This window comes from Chanos chanos, chromosome 4 (assembly GCF_902362185.1).
Source record: "Chanos chanos chromosome 4, fChaCha1.1, whole genome shotgun sequence".
Classification (NCBI taxonomy): domain Eukaryota; kingdom Metazoa; phylum Chordata; class Actinopteri; order Gonorynchiformes; family Chanidae; genus Chanos; species Chanos chanos.
In genome coordinates, this window is record NC_044498.1 from 27024087 (window position 1) to 27047543 (window position 23457).

The window sequence follows — 23457 nt, forward strand, 5'->3', positions numbered from 1 at the left end:
GAGCATGTGAGTGGAGTGTAATTCTGTGCTGGTGAGAAAGACAACCACCAGCTCCCTGTCTCTCTCTTTCTCTCTCTTTCCGAGGGAAAACAGACTCAGGGGTATACCTTTGTTATTACACACAATCAGTGGCTTCATCTCCTGACTGTCTCTGGAGTACTAAGCAGCTAGGGCATCAGCATAATCGCTTTCTAATATTTCCCAAGGAGCAACTTTCCAAAAGGCTACTGTGTGTAGCATAGCCTCTCCATTCTAAAAGTAAGCTGTTTTTCAAATGTATAATTCTCTCTACACAAAGCTAGACTTGGTGCAGTTCAGGAGTCTAGACTTGGTACAGTTCAGGGGTCTAGACTTGGTACAGTTCAGGGGCCTAGACTTGGTACAGTTCAGTGGTCTTTGAAATGATGAAGTGTATAGCATTTCTGAGACTGCTGTAAAGCATTTGTCTGTCAGTCACACTCAAACAAACACAGAAAGAGAGAGAGAGACAGAGACAGAGAGAGAGAGAGAAAGAGAGAGAGAGAGAGAGAGAGAGGCAGGGAGAGGAAGAGATGGGGGCACCCAGAGTATTACAAACCACTTGCTGTTCAAGGTAATATTAAACAACAAAAAAAGAGGTAATTTCAAACTAAGTATATGAATATTTATTAGTAGCTTTTTTTCTTTTTGCATTTTACTTTCAGTTACATAATTTATTTCAGCATGTTGTTTGTAAGAACATTTATGCTCTACGTCTTGCTTCCTTTTAAATCACAACTGTTCTTCATTCCAACAAAACCTCAACATGTCCCCTTCACTTTAAGTTTCTATATACAATCAAAGTGACATGAAGAAGGTTAAAACAAGGCAAAAGCAAAACAAACAAACAAACACTGGTTTGTATGGTAAATAAATATTATTACTCTTACTTATAGTACTGTATATTTTGGACTAATATTCATGCCAAGATGTCTTTAGTAAAGTAAAGCAAAGGATTTCTCTGTTTCCTGGTGGCTTTGGTTGGAACAGTAAATCATCTATTGAGCTGAGTGTGTGTCCACTGAAAGGAAGGCTTTAAAATGAATGGTTTAAGAAACATTCCAAATGCTGACAATCTTAAGAGGCTGATCATACCTTTGTGTGAAGGGAAAAGTGCAAAGGACAACAAATGACCTCACTGATACTTATATTGACGGTAATAATAATGATAATGATAATAATAATAATAATAATAATAATAATAATAATAATAATAATGAAATCAGGTTGATGCCATCTGAGAATCAGCATTTTCTAAACACTTTCCACCATCTGTGTGCATGCTCCACGCTATAGCTTGTTTCACTTCCATTAGAACACAGAGAGACTAATCCTAGCATTCACACTAGAGACACCCTCTACGAAGCCAAGCAACAACAAAAATAATTTTTTTTTCTGGTTATTTCCACTAAGACCATGAACCTTTACATCTATCCCCACATGTCTTGATCCCCTGTGAGCTCAGGGGAAAGATTGTCCGGCCTGGTTTGAGACAGCTTGTGTGGAGCCAGCATTAGTGACGTAACCATCATCGCAGTGTCAAGAGAGTAAGCCAAGGCTTTTGCTCAGAAATGAGTGATTTTATCACAATGGAGAGGGGTGGAGCAGGGGCGGCATTTAGGAGGGGTATGTGTGTAGGAGGAGGAGCATGGGGAGTGCCTCTCTAGGCTGAGCCATAACCCCACTGAAGAGTCCTTTTCTCACGCATGGATTCATTCTTTTTCTCCCTCACAGTTATAAAATAACATGGAACATGAGAAAATAAGATTTCTACCTCAACTGTATTTCAAGTAACAACCATAGGCCCGAGGAGTGTGTTGTTCAGGAGTCGATCTCATTCAGACAGTCTGTTTTGACATTCAGAATAGGTCCACCAAACAGGTCCACTTACCATTACAGTTTACCCAGAACTCTGACACATCGATAGGAAAATGCAATACTGTCATTAATACAATTTCAATTTATATGCCACACACGGATCAATTACCAGTGTTCCTGCTGTACTGAATTTGTTGGTTCACTATTTTTTTGTTCATCAAAATGCTGCTCTTTTCTATTCCTTAGCTTTGTGTTCTTAATGTGTCCCAATGCCCCAAACAAAGCCGACAGTGAAAGAAATAAGAAAATATTTTCCTATCATAAGAAAAAGATGAAATAGTGCTTGAATACTTTCTGCCAACCCTGTTGCTCAGATGGTTGTACATGTCATCGGCCTTAGTGACTGTCTTCATTTGTCCAATAACTACCTCTAGACAAGAGATACAACATCAGATCTTCACTGTGATGTTTTCACTCAAATTAACCATTAGAACATTTCCTTGCTCAGGTAAACATATTTTAAAACTTGTGAGATTCATGTCAAAATCTAAAAACACAAGAGCATACCTGTCAAACAGCTCATCAACTCTTAAATTGTTCAAAACCTCGGAAAACCCTGGTTTCTAAGGAATGTTGGGCCCTGTGAAACTCTGATTGACTCTTCAGTACTGTGGAGTTCAGTATGCACAGTCTATTCATTCTGTATAAGAGAACTCCTGGAATTTTGACAGTTCATTACAATATTCTGCAATGGACAACTGACTACATTTTCTCATGATTTGAATCTGTGGCTACTCATTCCATAACAAGTGTGAACAGACCTTACCCATCCATGTGTAAAGGATTCTACCAGCACGATTCAAGCCACACAGAGTCCTAGTGTTAATGATGTGTTGCCATGTAAAGGGGTGTTTGGTTTGAAACACTTGAACCTGAAATGTTGACATAATTCTACCTATGAAAACAACACATGCCTGTCTGATACTGTTTCTGAAGGTTTAATCGTCGTTATTTAGTCCTGAGCTGCACTTGATCATTTGGACATAATTAAATACCAAAATCCCCCAAACACTCTGTCCCTTCCAAGTATGAGTTCCCACCAACCTACGGTACCAGTTTTTGTTTTTTTTTTTCACAAAATTTCACAAGAAGCACAAAGTGTTCACAGCAGTCTTTAAATAAGTCTTGTCATGATTGTGCCCAAGTTCTTGGGACAGATCTTTACTGTATTTACAATGTGTATATGAATTGGCACTTGACAACTATATATGGATGTCCTCCAATAGCTCTTAACTTCAAAAATATCATTGGAAATGGCAATTTTCTCCTGGCTTCCTCCCCCCCATTGCTCCTCCTCTTGGCCCCTCCCTAATTTTGCATCAACTGTTTTTTTTTTATTTGTATATATTTTCAGTCCATCTTTCCCTCTCTCTCAGCTTAGGAGCATGGGGCATTGCTTCCCCAAATTTTGGGGGGGGGATGTTGTCTCTTCACTGGTTGAGGAGTGAAAGCCTTTAGTCCAACGAGAGCAGTGGTTGTGTGTTCTCCTCTTCACTCTTCACTTTCTCTGGCCTTTTCAGCACTCCCGGCTCCACCACAGACTGGGACCTGAGAGGATAGGGACAAAAATAACAGGCTATTAGAGAAACCAGTTTGCAGCGATGCTCTATCGCACCCGTCCTTTACAGCGATACTCTATCACACCCGTCCTTTACAGCGATGCTCTATCACACCCGTCCTTTACAGCGATGCTCTATCACACCCGTCCTTTACAGCGATGCTCTATCACATCTGTCCTTTACAGCGATGCTCTATCACATCTGTCCTTTACAGCGATGCTCTATCACACCCGTCCTTTACAGCGATGCTCTATCACATCTGTCCTTTACAGCGATGCTCTATCACACCCGTCCTTTACAGCAATGATCTATCACACCCACCCTTTACAGTGATACTCTATCACACCCATCCTTTACAGCGATGCTCTATCACACCCGTCCTTTACAGCGATGCTCTATCACATCTGTCCTTTACAGCGATGCTCTATCACATCTGTCCTTTACAGCGATGCTCTATCACATCTGTCCTTTACAGCGATGCTCTATCACACCCGTCCTTTACAACAATGCTCTATCACACCCGTCCTTTACAGCAATGCTCTATCACACCCACCCTTTACAATGATGCTCTATCACACCCATCCTTTGAATGGACAGAATAACAGGTGTTTATAGAGAAATCCTAATTAGTCAAACAACTAAACACACACCCACACAAACACACACTCTCTCTCTCTCTCTCTCTCTCACACACACACACACACACACACACATACACACACACAAACATAATAACCACAAATCTGACACTAATTGAAGAGCAAAATATGCTGCCCAATACTGGAGTCTGCAAAGAGCGTTTCATGCAGGAAAACAGTCACCCTCGGACGTTAGTTGACCTATTTTTGATCTATTTCTCTTACACAGGCATAAGCTGCTTTGAGGACAGTGTGCTGTCATTTGGCATGTAGAAATCTGGGACAGTCCACTCCACAGCACAACACACAGATGCACACAGAATGACTGTCATGATAACTTACTATCACAAAACTCAAAAAAAAGAGAAGAAAAAAAAAACGCTGGAAATACAAAGATTTGACAATCGAAGTGTTAGTCAATATAAACAACTTGAAATCTTTTAAAAAGTCTTTGCAGTTGATGGAAGTTGCTGTCTGTACTCTACACTCCACTATCAAAGTCCAAAGGCAAATGAACTGACTCCACCTCTCCCCCTTTTTACACAGCACAGACACCCTCTGTTACACAGCACAGACACCCTCTGTTACACAGCTCGGACACTCTTATTACAGCTGCCCAAGAAACATGCTGGGAGCCTGGCTAATTTTTTCTGTCATTTTTATTAAGTAGTGCATTAAATTATGTTCATGTGACCTTTCCAGCTGAAACACACACACACACACACACACACGCACACACATACACGCATGCGCACACACACACACACACACACACACACACACACACACACACACACATACCCAAAGACTACATATAAAAAACTGATGCAAAAAAAAAAAAAAAAAAAGCAGTGCAAAGGACATGTTGCCCTGGGTGATGCATTTCACTCTATGTGAGGAGCGATTGGCCAGTGTTAGGATATGGCAGTGGTAGAGTAGGGAAAGACACTGATGAAATGATGAGATGCTGGAGGGTTCCGCCTACCATTTGATGAGCTCTCACGAGAGAGCCTCCTTAAACGGTTTGCTGTGAACTTATATGGGCACCATATTGGTCCATATTGTTCTCAATATTGGTATATAGTGCTCCATGCTCTCTTTCCATAGCCCCTGCAGATGTACAGGTTCTGTTTCCTGAGGTCTTTTGGTTTTTGTTATTTTGCTTATTCATTAAAATGCCACCATCACTGCTGAACTGAAAAGCTACAGCTTGGGCTCATTGACTAAAGGAGATCACGGCGCCTTGGAACAGCCTTTTGGAGATGCCACCCGCATTCCCCAGGTTTGGCCATGCAGTCCTCCCAGCATCTCTCTAGTTTAATACTCAAACATACATAGGCTGACATGCTTAAACATTATACACGACACGTAGGATGGGATCAGGTAGGAGACCAGTCTTAATTAGATTAGTTATTGTATTTCTCTAGACCATGAGCATTTATTCATTTAGATAGGTGCTAGTGTGCAGTAGGAGTGTGTCAGTCAGCGAGCTTATGAAACCTATAGCATTGTTTCTTGAGTACAATGCCAACATGACCTAGGAAGTCACAGACCCCCCCCCCCCAACCCCTCCCCCCCGCCCTGAGGACATGCACATAGCAGTGAAACAGTGAACTCAAAAATTGCTCAGTGCACCAGCAACTAACACAAACCAACTGTCATAGCAAAGATTAATGCAGCAAATAACTATCAGCCTGCTATGGATTTTCTACAAATCAATGATTTCTCTCAGCAAGTGCACTGATAATGACATTTTGTCTCATTTGAAACCTATTGCTATTTGCTTGTGATTTTATGAACTGTTTATAACGAATGAACAGTTGGAACCAGTGGCATGTTTTCTTGCCATTACAGAAAACAAGTAACTACAGAAAACCCTTGTGAGTCTGATAGAGGGACCTGACAGACAAACAGTGTTTGGACAATATCTTTTTATATACATACAGGTCATCCAGCAGAGCTCTGATAGGGCACAGGAACACTGACCTCTTCATGGTTTTGGGAGACAAGTCCTTCTCAAGGTCTTTAACTGACAGTGTGTAGGACTCAGGGCAGTAGTCTGTCTCCTCATCGTAGGCATGGTCCAGTAAGGTCCTGGCCCAGGTGCCCATGTCGTAAGGGGGAAGCATACCCCCCAGCTCTGAGGGCAGGATCTCTGGGACAATCAGCTGGTGCAGACTGTTGAGATTGTTCCCATGCATGAAGATCTACAGACAACCAACAACACACTCAGTCATGGACAGACAGAGCAACACATGGACTCAATACTAATCTAACTATCTCTCTTCCTCTAATGTCACCTCAGCAGGGTGCTCCATGTCTGCAGGAAAGCCGATTACTATTCCAGGAGTATCTGCTGCTTACCCTTTTCCTGGTTTTGTCCTTCAGGAAGGGACGTATGACAGTGTACAAAGCATGGATGTACCACGGCTGGTTGACAAAATGGATCCCTCCGAACCTGGCTGGAAAACTGTCCTGTTGAGCACCAGAAAACAAGAGCTCCATTAGTGTGTAATTTTCCAATCATTTTATATTATTTTTCTATTTGTGTTACCACAATGAATGATGGAAATGTTGAGCAGGCAAGCATCCACTGGGCCATGATTAGATTCCACTCTACCCAAATGAATTTCTCTGGGCAGCCCAATTTAGTAAGAGTGCTGATATCCGTTACTGAGAATAAAAATAACTTTGTAGGCTTCTAGGCCTGAAGGGTGTCAAAATAATTGCCCAAACAGACACCCAGACTATCCTGGATTCTTAAATGAGTGTTGCTTATTCTCTCAGATTAATTTCCTATCAGGGAATAAATTTAGATAACCTGTGAAACAATATGGATTGCACTTGGAGCTCCAACCTTGGAGATCCTAACAAACCTTTCATATTTCATTTAATGTAACATCTGGTTTAAGCCTGATAAACTATGGAGTACACCAGCAGTGTAACTTTCCCCATAACAACACATATTAAAAGTGAATCTTTTGGCCAAAAAATGCCTTACCACTTTAGCTGTGGTAACAGCACTTTAGTGGTGTTATTTAAATGAGTGTTAGCGGTGTAATTTAAATGAGTATTAGTGGTGCCAGTTAAATGGGTGTTCATAGTTAGATCTGTAAGTTAAATGATTGTTAGTGGTGTTATTTAAATGAGTATTAGTGGTGTTAGTTAAATGAGTGTTAGCTGTGTTAGCAGAGTGCGAATTATACAATCGGGTGATCAACTTTTTCTCTAGGTCTATATAGCATAGGATATATAAATGTTTTGGACCCCCCGAACTGTTGTTTTTACCTCTTTTGGGGGGTCCAAGTTTTAATTGGGGCGGGGGGGGGGGGGGGGGGGGGGGGGTTGTCAGACCCCCTCAATCCCCCTGTAATCCGAACCCTGGGTGTTATTTAAATGAGTGGTCGTAGATCCATTAGCTAAATGAGTGTTAGTGGTGTTATTTAAATGAGTATTAGTGGCATTATTTAAATGAGTATTAGTGGTGTTAGTTAAATGAGTGTTAGTGGGGTTAGTTAAATGAATGTTCATATTTAGATCCATTAATTAAATGAATGTTAGTGGTGTTATTTAAACGAGTATTAGTGGTCTTAGTTAAATGAGTGTTAGCGATGTCAGTTAAATGAGTGTTCATAATTAGATCTGGTAGTTGAATGATTGTTGATGGTCACTTGTGTCAATTAAATGAGTGTTCAGGGCAATCTTAGCTGAATGAGGGATCAGTACCAGATGTGTTAGCTGAATAAGTATTCAGGATTAGATGTTTTAGCTTAATGAATGTTGAGGGGTCACCCATAATTCATGCAGGAGTTGTTGTGCTGACAAGAGAATTTTGACCCTGTGTTGGTACCCTTAGTGAATACACCACGGCTTAAGGGAACTAAATCATAAGGAATGCAGAAAAATACTATCTCGGTTACTTCAGGTGTCCTGTTAATATTCCTCGTGACCTTGATTTAACAGCTTAGTGTTGATTTGTAGTAGCATGTCAGCCTGCGAAGAAGTGAGGATTACCTCGATTATTAAGACTGGAGAAAAAAAAGAGCTATCTCTCACAGACTGATTTTAAATGCTAAACTTGATAATGATTCTTAACTGTTTTTTTTTTTATTGTTAGTGTAAACAGCTGTAATCTTTATTCATCAGTGTGACTTTAAGAATCCCGGGCCAGACAGGCATGATGTTCTCTCCTGCATAGTTTAGAGAACTCATGCTGGGATGTTCATATTAAGATGAGTTGAGTGGTCTCCACTCAGCAGGACACATACTCTGATTCACGCTGCATCGTCTGGAAGAACACAGCCCTTAGAGACAGCACAATGGTTTTGAAACATGTATATTAGACTGATTGAAATATGTATTTTAAAATGATTGTACCTCTCTTGAAAACCAAGAACTGGTTCTGGGGCTGATGGGTTGGCAGAAAGCTTCACCAAGGCCAACTTTACCACTTCATCAGAAAACTATACAAATATGCACAAGCCTCTGATTTGGTAAACTATTTCCCATAATCCCTCTGAGGAAAAAAACATTTTAACACGGTGTTTTTATCGATTTGATTACCCTAGTGTCACACAGAATTTGGATAAAGACTTAGGGTTAACAGTTGGGTTTAGGGCTGGACATTTTGAATAAAGATTTACAGTTATGAGCTGGGTTTAGGGCTGGACATTTTGAATAAATACTAAAGGTTTGGAGTTGAGTTTAGGGCTGAACATTTTGAATAAATACTAAAGGTTTGGAGCTGAGTTTAGGGCTGGACATTTTGAATAAATACTAAAGGTTTAGAGTTGGGTTTAGGGCTGGACAGTTTGAATAAAGACTAAATGTTTAGAGTTCGGTTTAGGGCTGGACAGTCACAGAGATCAGTGACATCCTGGCATAGCTGCAGACGGGCCAGTCCTGCCACAGCCACAGTACCAGCAGTCCAGGGACTGGCAGCTAGTGACAGGCAGCAGGCTACCAAAATGCAACACTGGCATCACATCTAACACAGGAGCAGCTGATCACAGGCAGGGGGAGGGCCCAGGGTTCAGCTGTCTTTGCAAAAACTCCAGAAGGAGCTATCAGGCAGCATACACTGTCAAAAAGCCTAGTAATTCCCCTTCCATCCTGCAATCCATCAGATTAGACAGGATGGAGGGCACCCACTGCATTAAACATAAAACACAAAGCTGAATACACCATAGCTGGCTCTGTGACTGTGTGGCCATCAGAAAGCACTGGTGTGAGAGGACTGAACCAGTGAAAAAGGATGGGGAGAGAGACTGGCCACTCTGTGTCCCTGAGTGATTGAAGAAGAGTGTACATCACTAACAAAGCCTGATATGGGTGTTAGTCTTAAAAGTGCCCCACAGTAAACTATAGTAACAACCATCACACATCATTTTCTCTGGATGTTAGTTTTCTCTGGATGTTAGTTATCTTTTTGAAAGGGAATCGGAATTTATTTGTTATTTTCTTTTTATTCTCATTTATGTTTTCTCACTTGCTGAATGATTTTGTCTCTGCAATAAAAAAAAAAGTATTCAGCCACAAGGTCATGTTCAAATACAGTGAAAACAGGGCACTCACATAACCAATACTCTCCAACCATGTTATATTATACTTTATGTAGTGCTCAGTTTCATGGGTATATAAAATATATTAGGGATGTCCCGATCCGATCTTAAAGATCTGTATCGGGGCCGATCAAGGCATGTTTTGACTGATCGGTATCAGCTTTATTGAGCACGATCTTTACTCAGCGGAATACAGTGAGTTCACTCAGGTAACACAGGCAAAGGCTGCTCTGAAGCAACACAAATTGGAGGATATACATTTAAAAGGAGAGAGAAATTTCCTCGAGACAGCGACAAGGCCAAAAAGATTACCGAGAGGGTGATTGAATCGATCGGTTTGGATGACCAGCCCATTGCTGTGGGTTGCAAATACGGAGGTACTTTCAAATTCGGCAAACTGAGGCAAATGGCGAATGGGTTCTCTTTTAACTTTTAAATTTGAACGTTTTTTAGGTCAGCATACTCTGAAGACATTAATCCTCACGGTTATTAACAACAACCAAGGCATGATTTCAAAACTGAAACACCTAACGCTTTAGCTGTATGTGATGTATGCGAGTTAGCCAGAACTATTGAGCACAGAGAGCAATACAGGTGCTTAACTAATGCTAAGGATTGATAACGATCGCATACAAAAAAGAGGCTTTCAGAAAAAGTAACAACGAAACTGACAGTTAGACAAGTTAACCACTTGAATTATTGTAAGGAGATTAAATAAAATCGAACACCTATGTATATTTTCTGGTATAACTCCCATCTGGTCACACACTTCAATTAGTCCAGCGTCCATGCTTATTTGCGGAGAACTTCCTCCTTTAACCGTTTGTTTGTGTTCACAAACGTTCACAGTGAACTCAAAGCAAACGAAAAACTGTTTGTTGTTCACGAATGTTTGATATTCTTTGCTAATTGAACGCACCTCAGGTTTTCGCCGTCTTTTTTGAAGCCACGGCATTGCCTACCCTCTCGACACTACATTTCAGACACTGCCCTACTGGAGCTTTACAACAAAGTTTACTTTGTTGTTTTGTAAAAAAAACAAAACAAACAAAAAAACAAAAACAAAAGATAGATTAAAAAAAAAAATTAAGGAACAGCTTGGATGCAGGCAGTTTTTTCTTAATGCATTGCTATTCAGTTGTCAAGCATACACTGAGTTGATTTTAATACCTTTAATCTACTTGAAATGTGCACTGTGCAACTGTATTATCTAGGAAGATACAAGTAGGCTATCGGATTGGGACTCAATGTTGGCAGATACTCAATATAAAATGACTCAGATCGGGGGCAAAAACACTTGATTGGGTCATCCCTAAAATATATGTGTGTGTTCACTGTTTAGTGTCAGTAATGTGGAACTGACAAGAAAAGCCCCTATTATTGCATTACACTCACATACCACAAGTTATATCTACAGGCAAAGACGTGTTGAAACCACACGAGCAAATGCAAGACACTGTAGCAAAGTGCTTTCTTAATGGTATGAAAATGTATGTACACAGTCCCTCGTAAACATCATCATCACCCAGTCTTTTTAACTAGTCCAAAAACCGGAGAAATGTGCAACAATAAAGTTCAAATACTCATCCATTGCTTCCATCCAGAAACCAAGATTTGCATCATAAAACATAAAACATAAAAAATACGGGGTCCTAGAGTCTTAAAGCAAAGATTTTATGTTGTCAGAGGGGACATGCACATATATAAGTGGTCAAACAGCAGGCTGACTGTGGAGCAGAGGCCAGATAAAGCTAGTGGGTAGAAAACTAAAAGCTTTTTGGTGGGTGGGGAATTGAGTGCCTTGGGAATCAGCTTGCCTGCTTTTCTGAGCTTCTTCACCCCTCAGGCCAGAGTTCTGGAGAACAAATGGCCAACGTGCAATGAGAACTAAAATGTACAGGGCTTAGAAGCACTAAAAAGCCTGCTCTTCGTCTTATTATGATTCAGTATGGTGATCACATGTATTACAGGTCCTGAATGGTCATGGTGGTATCAGCAGTAATTTAAGGCATCGGTTTGTCACTTTTGGCAGCACTGTGAAACAGAGTAACCCCATATGAGTGCTCTTCTTAACTGTGTCTGACATAAAACATGGGGACACATATTTATTTGGACTGTTACTCGATAACATTAGCAAAATACAAGTTTTGATGTATTCATTGATTTGTAGATTACAAAATATTTGTTATCTTCTGTCTTACTGTTTAGGAGGAATTGTTTGTTGTGCAATGTGCTCTGTTCAAACATACTCTTCCATTCTGATTCAGGAGTCATGAGTGCCTTGTGGACTTTGAATAAACTCCACAAGCATCATAATAATAATAATAATAATAATAATAATAATAATAATAATAATAATAATAATAAAAGTAATTTGATGGAGTAGTCTCAAAAGACATGCCCCTTGGAGATTCTACCTCTTTGTCATGGTTCCCTTAACAAATGATGCTTTCTTGTTGCTGTGCACAAACTGAAAAATGGACTACAACAGAAGCATGTTACATCATAATAGCACTTATTGTTAGAAAAAAGATACATAAACTAAATTGGCTTGAGCTGTGTGCACGAAAAGCCAGACAACCACAGAATGTATAGAGGACATAGGGAAAGAATGGATGGTCACATAAGAAACCTTAGGCTCAGAGAACACAGTTTACCTTCACCTGTCACATCCAGTCTGTACAGCCTCACAACATGGCATCACAAACACTCAGACTCCACTGAGCAGCTGATTAAATCACTGCCTAATCCCTGATTTTCACCTAGCTAGTGCTCCTCCCCTTCACTTGCCTTCACTTACAGTTCTCACATACACCACTGGGGTTTAGCTGAGCGCCACTTTGAGGATCCCATGTTGTATGGGATGTATAAGAAACACTAAGAGTAATAAAACACATTTCCATGGTTGAGGTGGTGGAACAGAGCTGCACAGAGATGATCTTGTTAAAGATAATATTACAGCAGCGCTGCTGTGTCTGCTCTTTCTAATAAGCTGAGGCCTTCATGGATAGAAACGTCTCTCATGATTCAACCCAGGCAGCATATGAAAACTGCACCAAAGTAATATTTTACTACATTAATTGTAACTGGCATTAAAACACACACACACACACACACACACACGCACACATGCACACATGCATGAACACACACACATACACACTACTGACATTATGATGCATTTGTGCTCCTTCAGTCTGAGGACAGACCCTGTTGACGGCATCAAGCACCTGTCACACACACTCGGCAGCCAGAGTTCTTACTAGAACCAAACATTGTGCCGGCTACAGCAGGGGGCAGAGCCTTCTCTTACAGAGCCCCACAGTTATGGAACAGCCTCCCACTTAATGTTCGAGACTCAGACACAGTCTCTATGTTTAAGTCAAGGCTGAAAACTTATCTGTTTAGCCAAGCCTTTTGCTAACAGCTCTTTACTAGGTAAAGGAGTATTAGTCTGGATTAAAATTCTGGATTATTAGTCATTCCAAGAGTTAAAAAGAAGTCTGCTGGCAACCGAGCCTTTTCCTACCGCTCTCCCTTCCTTTGGAATGGTTTACCTAAAGAAGTTAGAGAAGCAAACTCTCTCAATACCTTTAAAACAAAACTAAAGACTTATCTATTTTCTCGAACTTATGAATGATATAATTTTGATTTGACTTTGTTATAGACATGTAAAGCCCTTTGAGACTATAAATAGTGATATTGGGCTCAAAATAAATATTATTATTATTATTATTATTATTATTATTATTATTATTATTATTATTATTATCTGGAGGGTTCTCGGGCATAGAATGTTTGGTGAACTGGGATGTTTGGATGCTGTCGCCCCCCCACTCTAACATGTTCACTCAGGTTTGTTGACGGTGGAGTGGGTGGCCGCCTTGTGCCCCAGAGTGCCCTCATGTCCGTATTATCTCTAGCTCTCCCTGGTAGCTATGCTGTAATAGCTAGTTTTGCTGGAGTCCCTGCCTGCACTCGGCACACAATGTACATTTTCCCTTAACCATTATGTGGAAATGAACATCTAACAATGTCTCTCTCTCTCTCTCTCTCTCGCTCTCTCTCTCTGTCGAGCCACACGTGCTGCTCCTGAGATACCAGTGATCCTGACTCCTCCTGCCCTCTGGACTGATCCATCCTGGTGTTATCATCTTTCATCCCCCTGTCAGCATCACCATCCCCTTTGTTCATGCTCTAGTTTACTTGCAATTGTAACTGCCCGCTGGGTCGGCACCTATTATACACCTGTCTGGCCAAGAAGGGGTCTCCTCTCTCTGTGGTCCTTCTGAAGATTTCTCCCATTTTCTCATTCCCTTTTGGGTTTTTGGGGAGTTTTTTCTTGCCCGCCATGAGGATTAAGTCAGGGGGCGCCGTCCTGTTTTGATTTTGACTGTTGTAGCCTGTAAAGCCCTTTGAGACTGTAAACAGTGATATTGGGCTCTAAATAAACTTGAAACTCTAAATAAACTTGAAACCTGTCAGTGTTAGAGTCACACACACTCACTTGTCAATGTTAGAGACACACACACTCACCTGTCAATGTTAGAGTCACCCACTCTTACCTGTCAATGTTAGAGTCACACACACTCACCTATCAGTGTTAGAGTCACACACACTCATCTCTCAGTGTTAGAGTCACACACACTCAGTTGTCAATGTTAGAGTCACACACACTCACCTGTCAATGTTAGAGTCACACACACTCACCTATCAGTGTTAGAGTCACACACACTCACCTGTCAATGTTAGAGTCACACACACTCATCTCTCAGTGTTAGAGTCACACACACTCACCTGTCAATGTTAGAGTCACACACACTCATCTCTCAGTGTTAGAGTCACACACACTCATCTCTCAGTGTTAGAGTCACACACACTCAGTTGTCAATGTTAGAGTCACACACACTCATCTCTCAGTGTTAGAGTCACAGACACCCATCTCTCAGTGTTAGAGTCACACACACTCACCTGTCAATGTTAGAGTCACACACACTCATCTCTCAGTCAATGTTAGAGTCACACACACTCACCTGTCAATGTTAGAGTCACACACACTCATCTCTCAGTGTTAGAGTCACACACACTCATCTCTCAGTGTTAGAGTCACACACACTCATCTCTCAGTGTTAGTCACACACACTCATCTCTCAGTGTTAGAGTCACACACACTCATCTCTCAGTGTTAGAGTCACACACACTCAGTTGTCAATGTTAGAGTCACACACTCTCATCTCTCAGTGTTAGAGTCACACACACTCACCTATCAGTGTTAGAGTCACACACACTCACCTGTCAATGTTAGAGTCACACACACTCACCTATCAGTGTTAGAGTCACACACACTCACCTGTCAATGTTAGAGTCACACACACTCATCTCTCAGTGTTAGAGTCACACACACTCATCTCTCAGTGTTAGAGTCACACACACTCATCTCTCAGTGTTAGAGTCACACACTCTCATCTCTCAGTGTTAGAGTCACACACACTCATCTCTCAGTGTTAGAGTCACACACACTCATCTCTCAGTGTTAGAGTCACACACACTCATCTCTCAGTGTTAGAGTCACACACACTCATCTCTCAGTGTTAGAGTCACACACACTCAGTTGTCAATGTTAGAGTCACACACACTCACCTGTCAATGTTAGAGTCACACACACTCATCTCTCAGTGTTAGAGTCACACACACTCACCTGTCAATGTTAGAGTCACACACACTCACCTGTCAATGTTAGAGTCACACACTCTCATCTCTCAGTGTTAGAGTCACACACACTCACCTATCAGTGTTAGAGTCACACACACTCACCTGTCAATGTTAGAGTCACACACTCTCATCTCTCAGTGTTAGAGTCACACACACTCATCTCTCAGTGTTAGAGTCACACACACTCATCTCTCAGTGTTAGAGTCACACACACTCATCTCTCAGTGTTAGAGTCACACACACTCACCTGTCAATGTTAGAGTCACACACTCTCATCTCTAAGTGTTAGTCACACACACTCATCTCTCAGTGTTAGAGTCACACACACTCACCTGTCAATGTTAGAGTCACACACTCTCATCTCTCAGTGTTAGAGTCACACACACTCACCTGTCAATGTTAGAGTCACACACACTCATCTCTCAGTGTTAGTCACACACACTCATCTCTCAGTGTTAGAGTCACACACACTCACCTGTCAATGTTAGAGTCACACTTATTCAGTTCCTCTGGGCATCTTACACAACAAACTAAGGCATAAGGCATACAGTGAAGGTGTCTGAGGCATACAGTGAATCCAGAGTAAAATTTTAATTTGAAATTTTTACTGATTCATGAATGAAACATTGTCTAATGCAATTAACTGACACAGAATCTCACTTTTCATCTTAATAAGATTTTGCAGAACTAAATTTTGCTAAATAAGAGCATCTGATTAATATAGTATATTTGTGTATCAGCTAGACCTTGGCTGACGGACTGTCTAAACTGTTTTAATCTCATCATTTCAACAAAACTTGGCCCCACATACACACACGCACAGAAACACAAACACAGGTACACTAGCACTCACAGGCACGATATATGAGATACACAAGCATGTTTCTCACAGCTAGCACAGCCCATCTGGAGGGCGCATAGCATGGCGGTTGGACAGGTTACCAAGGAAACTCAGTATGGGGTGGGCTGGGGAAGATTGGTTCTCTCTGATTGGCTGACAAGAATGTACTATTCCTCCAGACAAAGAGAGACAAAAGCCATGTCCAAGACACAGAAGGGAGGCAGTGCTGTGCTGAGATAACAAAAGAAAGCCCAGCCTACACTCTACTTTCTGTTTAGTTTCCTACACTTACCCCTCTGCTGATCTAACCAAGAGATGCCCTGCTCTAAAACTAGTCTGTATTCAGATGCCCTGCTCTAAACTAGTCTGTATTCAGATGCCCTGCTCTAAACTAGTCTGTATTTAGATGCCCTGCTCTAAACTAGTATGTATTCAGATGCCCTGCTCTAAAACTAGTCTGTATTCAGATGCCCTGCTCTAAACTAGTATGTATTCAGATGCCCTGCTCTAAACTAGTCTATATTAAGGTTCTGTGCTCTAGTCTATAGTAACTGTTCCATCCAAGCTTCTATTCAAGGCAAAATACATACTTTATGTGTCATTTGTGTTTTTATAACAAAATTCAACATCATAATATGAGAACAACATTACTGAAAAGCATGATAGATCATCTGGTTTTAGGTAACTGTTTTTAATGGAGACAGAATCCGAGTTTCTTTTTTTTTTTTTTTTTAAAAAAAAAAAAAAGCTTTGGAATGACACAGTAACCTGTAATAAAAAATATCCATGGACTAAATGAAATAATATTAAAGCTCTCTCTCTCTCTCTCTGCCTCTCACTCTGTGTCTGTCTGTCTGTCTGTCTCTCTCTCTCTCTCTCTCATGGCACAGCTCATAATTTATATGTCAGATTTTTTTTAAACATTGCTCCTGATGTATTTTTTAACCTTCAACATTTTTAGAAACAGACTACAAACTACTGCACAACTGGAAATATACCAGAGCTCTATGATCTGCTCTGTGCTGAATGTGCCAAAGTACGGGCCAACAGCTTTCCCCAGTACCACACATGAGCCACAAGGCCCTGTGACAGTGTTGGCTGGAGATGTTTCCTCAGGCTTTCACTGCCTGAGTGGAGTGACCCAGTGCACTGTCTGACACACACCAGTCTCTGAATGTTACTTTGCAGCCTTAGACCTTTCCACTCCAGCAATGAGATGACCTAAAGTTCATTTCTGATCCCTGTATACAATCACCTACTAACACATTCATGATACAATTTATTTAACAGTGCACTCCTCCATCCAAAGGCTTTTTTTATCTGTTTGAACATGTGGGTGATTATAGAAATGAGGAAATGCACTCATTTCAGGCACAGATTAAATTCAAATCACAATGTTTAATGACGTGGAGTCAAAGTCCTTGGATCCGTAATACATCACCACAGTTGTACAGTAACTTACAATGACAAGAGAACTGATTATATATTATGTAACTCATTGTAGCCAATTATTCATGGCTGGGTGTTTTATGCTTTGCTATTGCTCCTCTTTGAAACCCCTACACCTGAACAGTACACCCTGGAAGCTGGATGTTAATGACTGTTACTAAATATTAATTGGCCAGTCTGTGAAAAGAGTAGTTGGAATGCAGAACAGGCTCATCACTGAGTCCACAGTAACATTTAAACAACAGGTCTCATACAGAACTGCCTTCCTGTGTCTAAGACAGGCTTCATCCTAATGCTTTGTAAATGAAATTACAGGAGGCTGTCTCTAGCCATGTCCTCAGCTCACTCACACATCTATATGATTCACTTCTACCACCCTTACAATGTGCTTTCAGCGTATTATTATTTTTTGAATAATGACAATATGAATAAATTGCTCAGAGAATGAAGTTACATCTGCTTACTTTTGTTATGTGTGACTATAAGTGTTCTGAATTAACAATGTTTTCAAGCAGCCCAAAATGAAATACAAAAGAAAAAAAAACCCACACATTAGAACACATTTTCTCACAAGAGATTTCTCTTCAGTTACAATGGGTAATCAGAAAAGTATAGTCTACTGTGTTAATGAAAACTACGGCATACTGTGTTAATGAAAACTACAAACTACACTCTACTGTGTTAATGAAAACTACAAACTACACTCTACTGTGTTAATGAAAACTACGGCATACTGTGTTAATGAAAACACAGTCTACTGTGTTAATGAGAATTACAGAACACTGTGTTACTGAAAACTACAGTCTACTGCGTTAATGAAAACTACAGCATACTGTGTTAATGAAAACTATGGCATACCGTGTTAATGAAAACTACAGTCTACTGTGTTAATGAGAATTACAGATCACTGTGTTACTGAAAACTACAGTCTACTGTGTTAATGAAAACTACAGCATACTGTGTTAATGAAAACTATGGCATACTGTGTTAATGAAAACTACAGTCTACTGTGTTAATGAGAATTACAGAACACTGTGTTACTGAAAACTACAGTCTACTGTGTTAATGAAAACTACAGCATACTGTGTTAATGAAAACTATGGCATACTGTGTTAATGAAAAATACAATCTACAGTGTTAATGAGAATTACAGAACACTGTGTTAATGAAAACTACAGTGTACTGTGTTAAGTAGGGGAGAAAGGATGAGGTGAAGGTTTTCCTGTACTGGCACACCTCAGGGGACATTATCCCCATTATACCATGGGCATTTATCCATGATTAAAAAAAGGAGGCTTTGTATATATCTTACTCATTCGTAATTCAATGTATTAATGTAAAAATAGCAAACAAATGCTGTGTTGTCATGGTAACAACTTTCAAGTCCCTCCCCCACATTGCATCCATTGCTCAAACAGTAAATGGACATTTCCGAACTAAAGCAGCCCGCAGCATCTGCAAACACAAGACTGCTTGTCTAAAAGAGTATCCCTGTCACTGAAATATTTCTGAAAAGAATTTCATGCCTCAATATGAAGAAATAAAATTTAATTGCTTAATTGCTTAAAAGTCACACAGTTTCTTTGAATGTGCATGCAAGACATGACCAGCATATTTTTTAGAAGGTTACCCTCCTAGTGGGTTACTTCATTCACAACTTTATAAGCTTTCTGCCAAATATGGCTAAAAATTCCAGTTCGGCTACTTCTTGTCTACTCATTAATTATGGTTAATTTCGTGTAGGTCACATTGTAAAAAGCAATGGCAAACAGCTATTACTCTTATTATAACTGTTAGAGTTACATGATTTTTAATTGATCAGGAACTTTGATTTAGAATGGTGATTGAACTTTTAGAGCAGGGTTGTATTTAAAGTGTTCTAAGATACAATATCGTCCGACACCTGGCAGCCAGTCACGAACGCGTATTTTCCATGGGCAGGATATAAACTACATGAGAACTATAATACACCGTGTTAATTTGAACTACAGCATCCTGTGTTAATGAGAATTACAGTATACAGTCGTAATGAGAGTTATACTATACTACATTCAATTCTATACACACCATGTATCAGTGCCGGTACACATAAGGTCAGCTGCTGTTGGTGTTATACATAAGGAGAATGGTCAATGCCTGGTGAGAGATCTATGCTTGTAGAGACTGGAGTGCCTGCTCTTCCCCGCCACGCACATGTGAGACATTCAAAGGTGAACCCCCGAAGAGGATAAGCAAACCTGCCATTCCCTGAAAGGTCACTAGCTCTTTCTCAAAATGGACATAAAAGATGTTAAATTAATGAGAATACAGGTTTAGTTACAGACAGGAGGTGATTTGTTATTCTTTAACAGGGGGGTGGCCCAATGGTCACTGACACTACTCTATACAGTATATAGGGGGATGGCATGTTAACAAGGGGGATGCATGTTGGTCATTTTGCTAATGAGGGGCATGGCATCACCCCTCATACCCCCACAAATCGCCAACTGGTTATGGATGGTGAATCAGCCACATCAGATTACATTTATTAATTAACAAAGCTATATAGGTAACAGTATCAGCCAAATGTCTGGACACCTCAGGAGTGATTGTGGGTGGGCTGCAGAAATATCTGACGTTGGGTGCTGCAGTGACCCTCAGGATTTCGGACAGAAATGGGACATTTATCAGAGTATTCCAGCATCTACACTCAACACACCATTATGCTAATCCAATCTTTAAACATTGTATGGTTAAGCTGTACCAATAATGAAAGTTGTGAGTAAGAGTGTGTGTGTGTGTGTGTGTGTGTGTGTGTGTGTGTGTGTGTGTGTGTGTGTGTGTGTGGTGGTCTTTAACTGTAGGTGTGCTGTAGGTGTAGGTGTGGTGTTTACCTGTAGCCCTTCAATGGCTAGCCTCAGCATGCTCGGGGTTAGTTTGGAAGCCTGTTTGAATGTGAAGTTGCTCCAGTCGATGATCAGCACAAATCCATTTACCTGTAGTTCAGGGTCTTCAATCATTGCCTCCAGTGACAACAAAATAGCACGCAGTATATCCACAAATGTATACCTGAACATGGATAAGAGGTTTTAGAGGCCTGTTAAATGTATCAGTTGTGGTTACATTAACAACAGAGCACAAACACAAGAGACATAAAACATCATGGGCCAGATTTACATGTCAACATTTTTCTCATGTGCAAAACATGACTACAGACAAGCATTTTACAAACCTGGCCAATGACATGATGGGTACTGTACAACCCTGACAAGTGCTTTATAAATATCTTGACCAGTGACTGACCAGGTTACAAATTTGGCACATTTCCAGAGGTTTCAGTGAGCCATATAAAAGAATCAGCTAAAACATGGCTTCTATCGCAAGATTTTCTCTGATGTCTGATAGACAGTGGGACAGACCAAACAGGGCCCCTTGGCATTTCTCATCATCCATGAGTGAAAACAAAATCCCTTTCAACTCATACATCTAAATGAAATAGTCATAAAAGCTGGATAGGAAGACAGTCATCTTACAATTTTTATAGTTTTTTTTTTTCTTTTGCACCACTTGTTGACTTTGGTTGATCGGTACACATTCCATGTTGTGGGGGCATGTAAAAGACCCTTAAAGGTCAGTGGTCTGACAGGCTTGGTGTGAAAGAGCGTTTGAAATGGACTGTGTTGTAATGTTCACTCTTCAGTGTGATGAGCTGGACTCACGCCCAACCATCACACAAATAATGAAATTATGAAATTAATGAATCACACATTTAAGTTATACCTCAACTCGAAGTTAACGTAAGGCCTACTTTTCACCTATATTACTTTACATCTGCCTGTGAAGTTAATCTTATTTTCTGTGTGAGACCTGAGAGAGCCGAGCTCGCAGCGCTACTTTCATCTTTCAGTTATTTTCCGATGTAATGCCAGATGTCTTAAGTAGCGTGACTGATGCTGGAACTCGGCCTTTATACGTCGGCAGACGTCATGCCCCAGTGGACCTGTCTGGGGCTGAATCATGGGCTAGTGGTGCTGAAAGGACAGCACCAAGACAACACGCCGTTTCAGACCATTAAGGAAAATCTATCATTACCTGCTTTGATCCCAGTTCGCCGCGAAGAGAACCAGTATTTTCCTGCCGTATCTGTCCAAATTCGATAGAACCCCTGGGAAGCCGTCTTTGAGAGCTTGCTTTATCCCAGGATCGGTTGCTTTCAAGTTTTTAAACATGTCCAGGTTCTGCTGACGATACTCGAAATATTGGGCCAAGAGGCGGAACGCCTCGAAATGGTTAAACTTACGCGCTCTGAGGAAGCGCAGGATAAAAGCATCGTCTGTCCTGAGAAAGCCAATGTCTGGACGAGTGATGATCATATCCCTCACCTCCTGTATGTCCTGATGTAAGGTGTCGGGATTCTCCTTTAACTCCACCTTTGCTTTCTCCAATGTTTCCGGCGACAGGCCTGCTTGCAAATGAGTCATTGTCCTTGTACTGTTTCCAACGCGCAAAATGCGTAAAAATGGAATGGCGAGAAAATGTTTCAACAGATAAGATAAACTGCCAACTAACAATGCGTCACGTAGCCTAAAAAGAGCCCTGTTTGTAATGCTTTCAAATTAAAACCTGACTTTGGAGATCGTCCTGAGCATGATGCATTCTGCTAGGCTGTGATCTATGTGCCTCGCGTATGGAGCCGTTCTGATTTGACCTGTTTTTAAGCTTTAAGATGTGCCTTTTCCCGTTGAATTGGATTTGCGTACATTCATCCGGTCGTTCATCGATTTAAATGTAGGCTATATGGCTTCGTGGTCCGTTTCTATCTCATTGTTTGCAAATAGTATAGACGCATGGAACCTGAAAGCGTACCGAACAAAAATGTTTAAGTCGTTCATTCATCAATCCCCACCCAAAAATATCTAGATATTACTATCACCATTAAACCGTCACACCAGCCTTCCATCAAGCGGCCAGGCAATGCGGCACCCTGCAGCAAGTCTCCTCATAACTCCCCATTTAGCCTGCATTTGAAATACTGAAGTGGCTGTAACAGATCGCCAAAAATGACAGTCACACCATCATGGTTAAATACTCCTTCGACATATCCAGTCTCCTCTGGCTGTGCTTGTCCATCCTGTGTGTTTCAGAGAAGGTATTGTTTCGGTCCAAGTGCCAAGCTTCCCGTCGCCGTATGGCTCCGGAGCTGTGCTGGATGGTTTACGTCAGCGCTGCTGTTACCGCTTCGTTGCTGATGAAACTGACTTAAAACCATAGCTTCTGTGATACAGTCAGTCCGTCAGTCATCACATGGCGGAGGAGGAGGGGAGAAGCGATCGTCTGCTGTTCATCGTATCCAAACACCTGCTCTTCAAGAGCAACTAGCTAGTACTGCTAGAAAGAAAATCAACACTCCAATTATTAAATGTCCGCTCTATTTTAAAGAGTCAATAAAAGAACTGTAAACAAACAAACAAACAAAAAAAAAAAACACCGAAGTTAATTGTTTATACCATCTTCGCTGATGTGATTCGTTCACTCGCCACGGTGAATTTCTGGGGAAGTTGCTGTTTAGCTTGATGAATTCATCAAAAACGAACATATAAAAAAACTGACCTGGGACGGATGAATCATCCGTAGTAGTCGATTCCTTGTGGTGTGAAGTTATTATTATTATTATTATTATTATTATTATTATTATTATTATTATCATTTAGAATTTCTTCAAAATTGCAATTGGAGCATACCATTGTCAACACTATGGGAAAACGTGGGATAAGTCCTCAAGTGTACTCACACCACCAAAAACAAAAATAACGTGTTCCTCA

The 23457-nt window shown here is 40.7% G+C and overlaps 1 protein-coding gene across 1 annotated transcript; it reads right to left on the reverse strand.

Annotated features, from left to right (window-relative positions):
• Window positions 1-3350: 3350 nt before the first annotated feature.
• clvs2 (clavesin 2) lies at window positions 3351-22116 on the reverse strand. Its single transcript, XM_030773004.1, has 5 exons — window positions 21728-22116; window positions 20530-20704; window positions 6458-6568; window positions 6080-6300; window positions 3351-3444 (listed from the first exon to the last, which is right to left on the reverse strand). Exons 1-5 carry the CDS (start codon window positions 22114-22116, stop codon window positions 3351-3353), a joined length of 990 nt encoding a protein of 329 aa, XP_030628864.1.
• Window positions 22117-23457: the final 1341 nt, after the last annotated feature.

Bases quoted from the DNA above. Each gene is read 5' to 3' on its own strand.
- clvs2 (XM_030773004.1), bottom strand. From the start codon at position 22,116: ATGACTCATTTGCAAGCAGGCCTGTCGCCGGAAACATTGGAGAAAGCA. The intron at 20,705-21,727 runs GTAATGATAGAT...ATCCATGTTCAG, and splicing joins GCGAACTGGGATCAAAGCAG to GTATACATTTGTGGATATAC. The intron at 6,301-6,457 runs GTAAGCAGCAGA...GGTTGTCTGTAG, and splicing joins AGGACAAAACCAGGAAAAGG to ATCTTCATGCATGGGAACAA.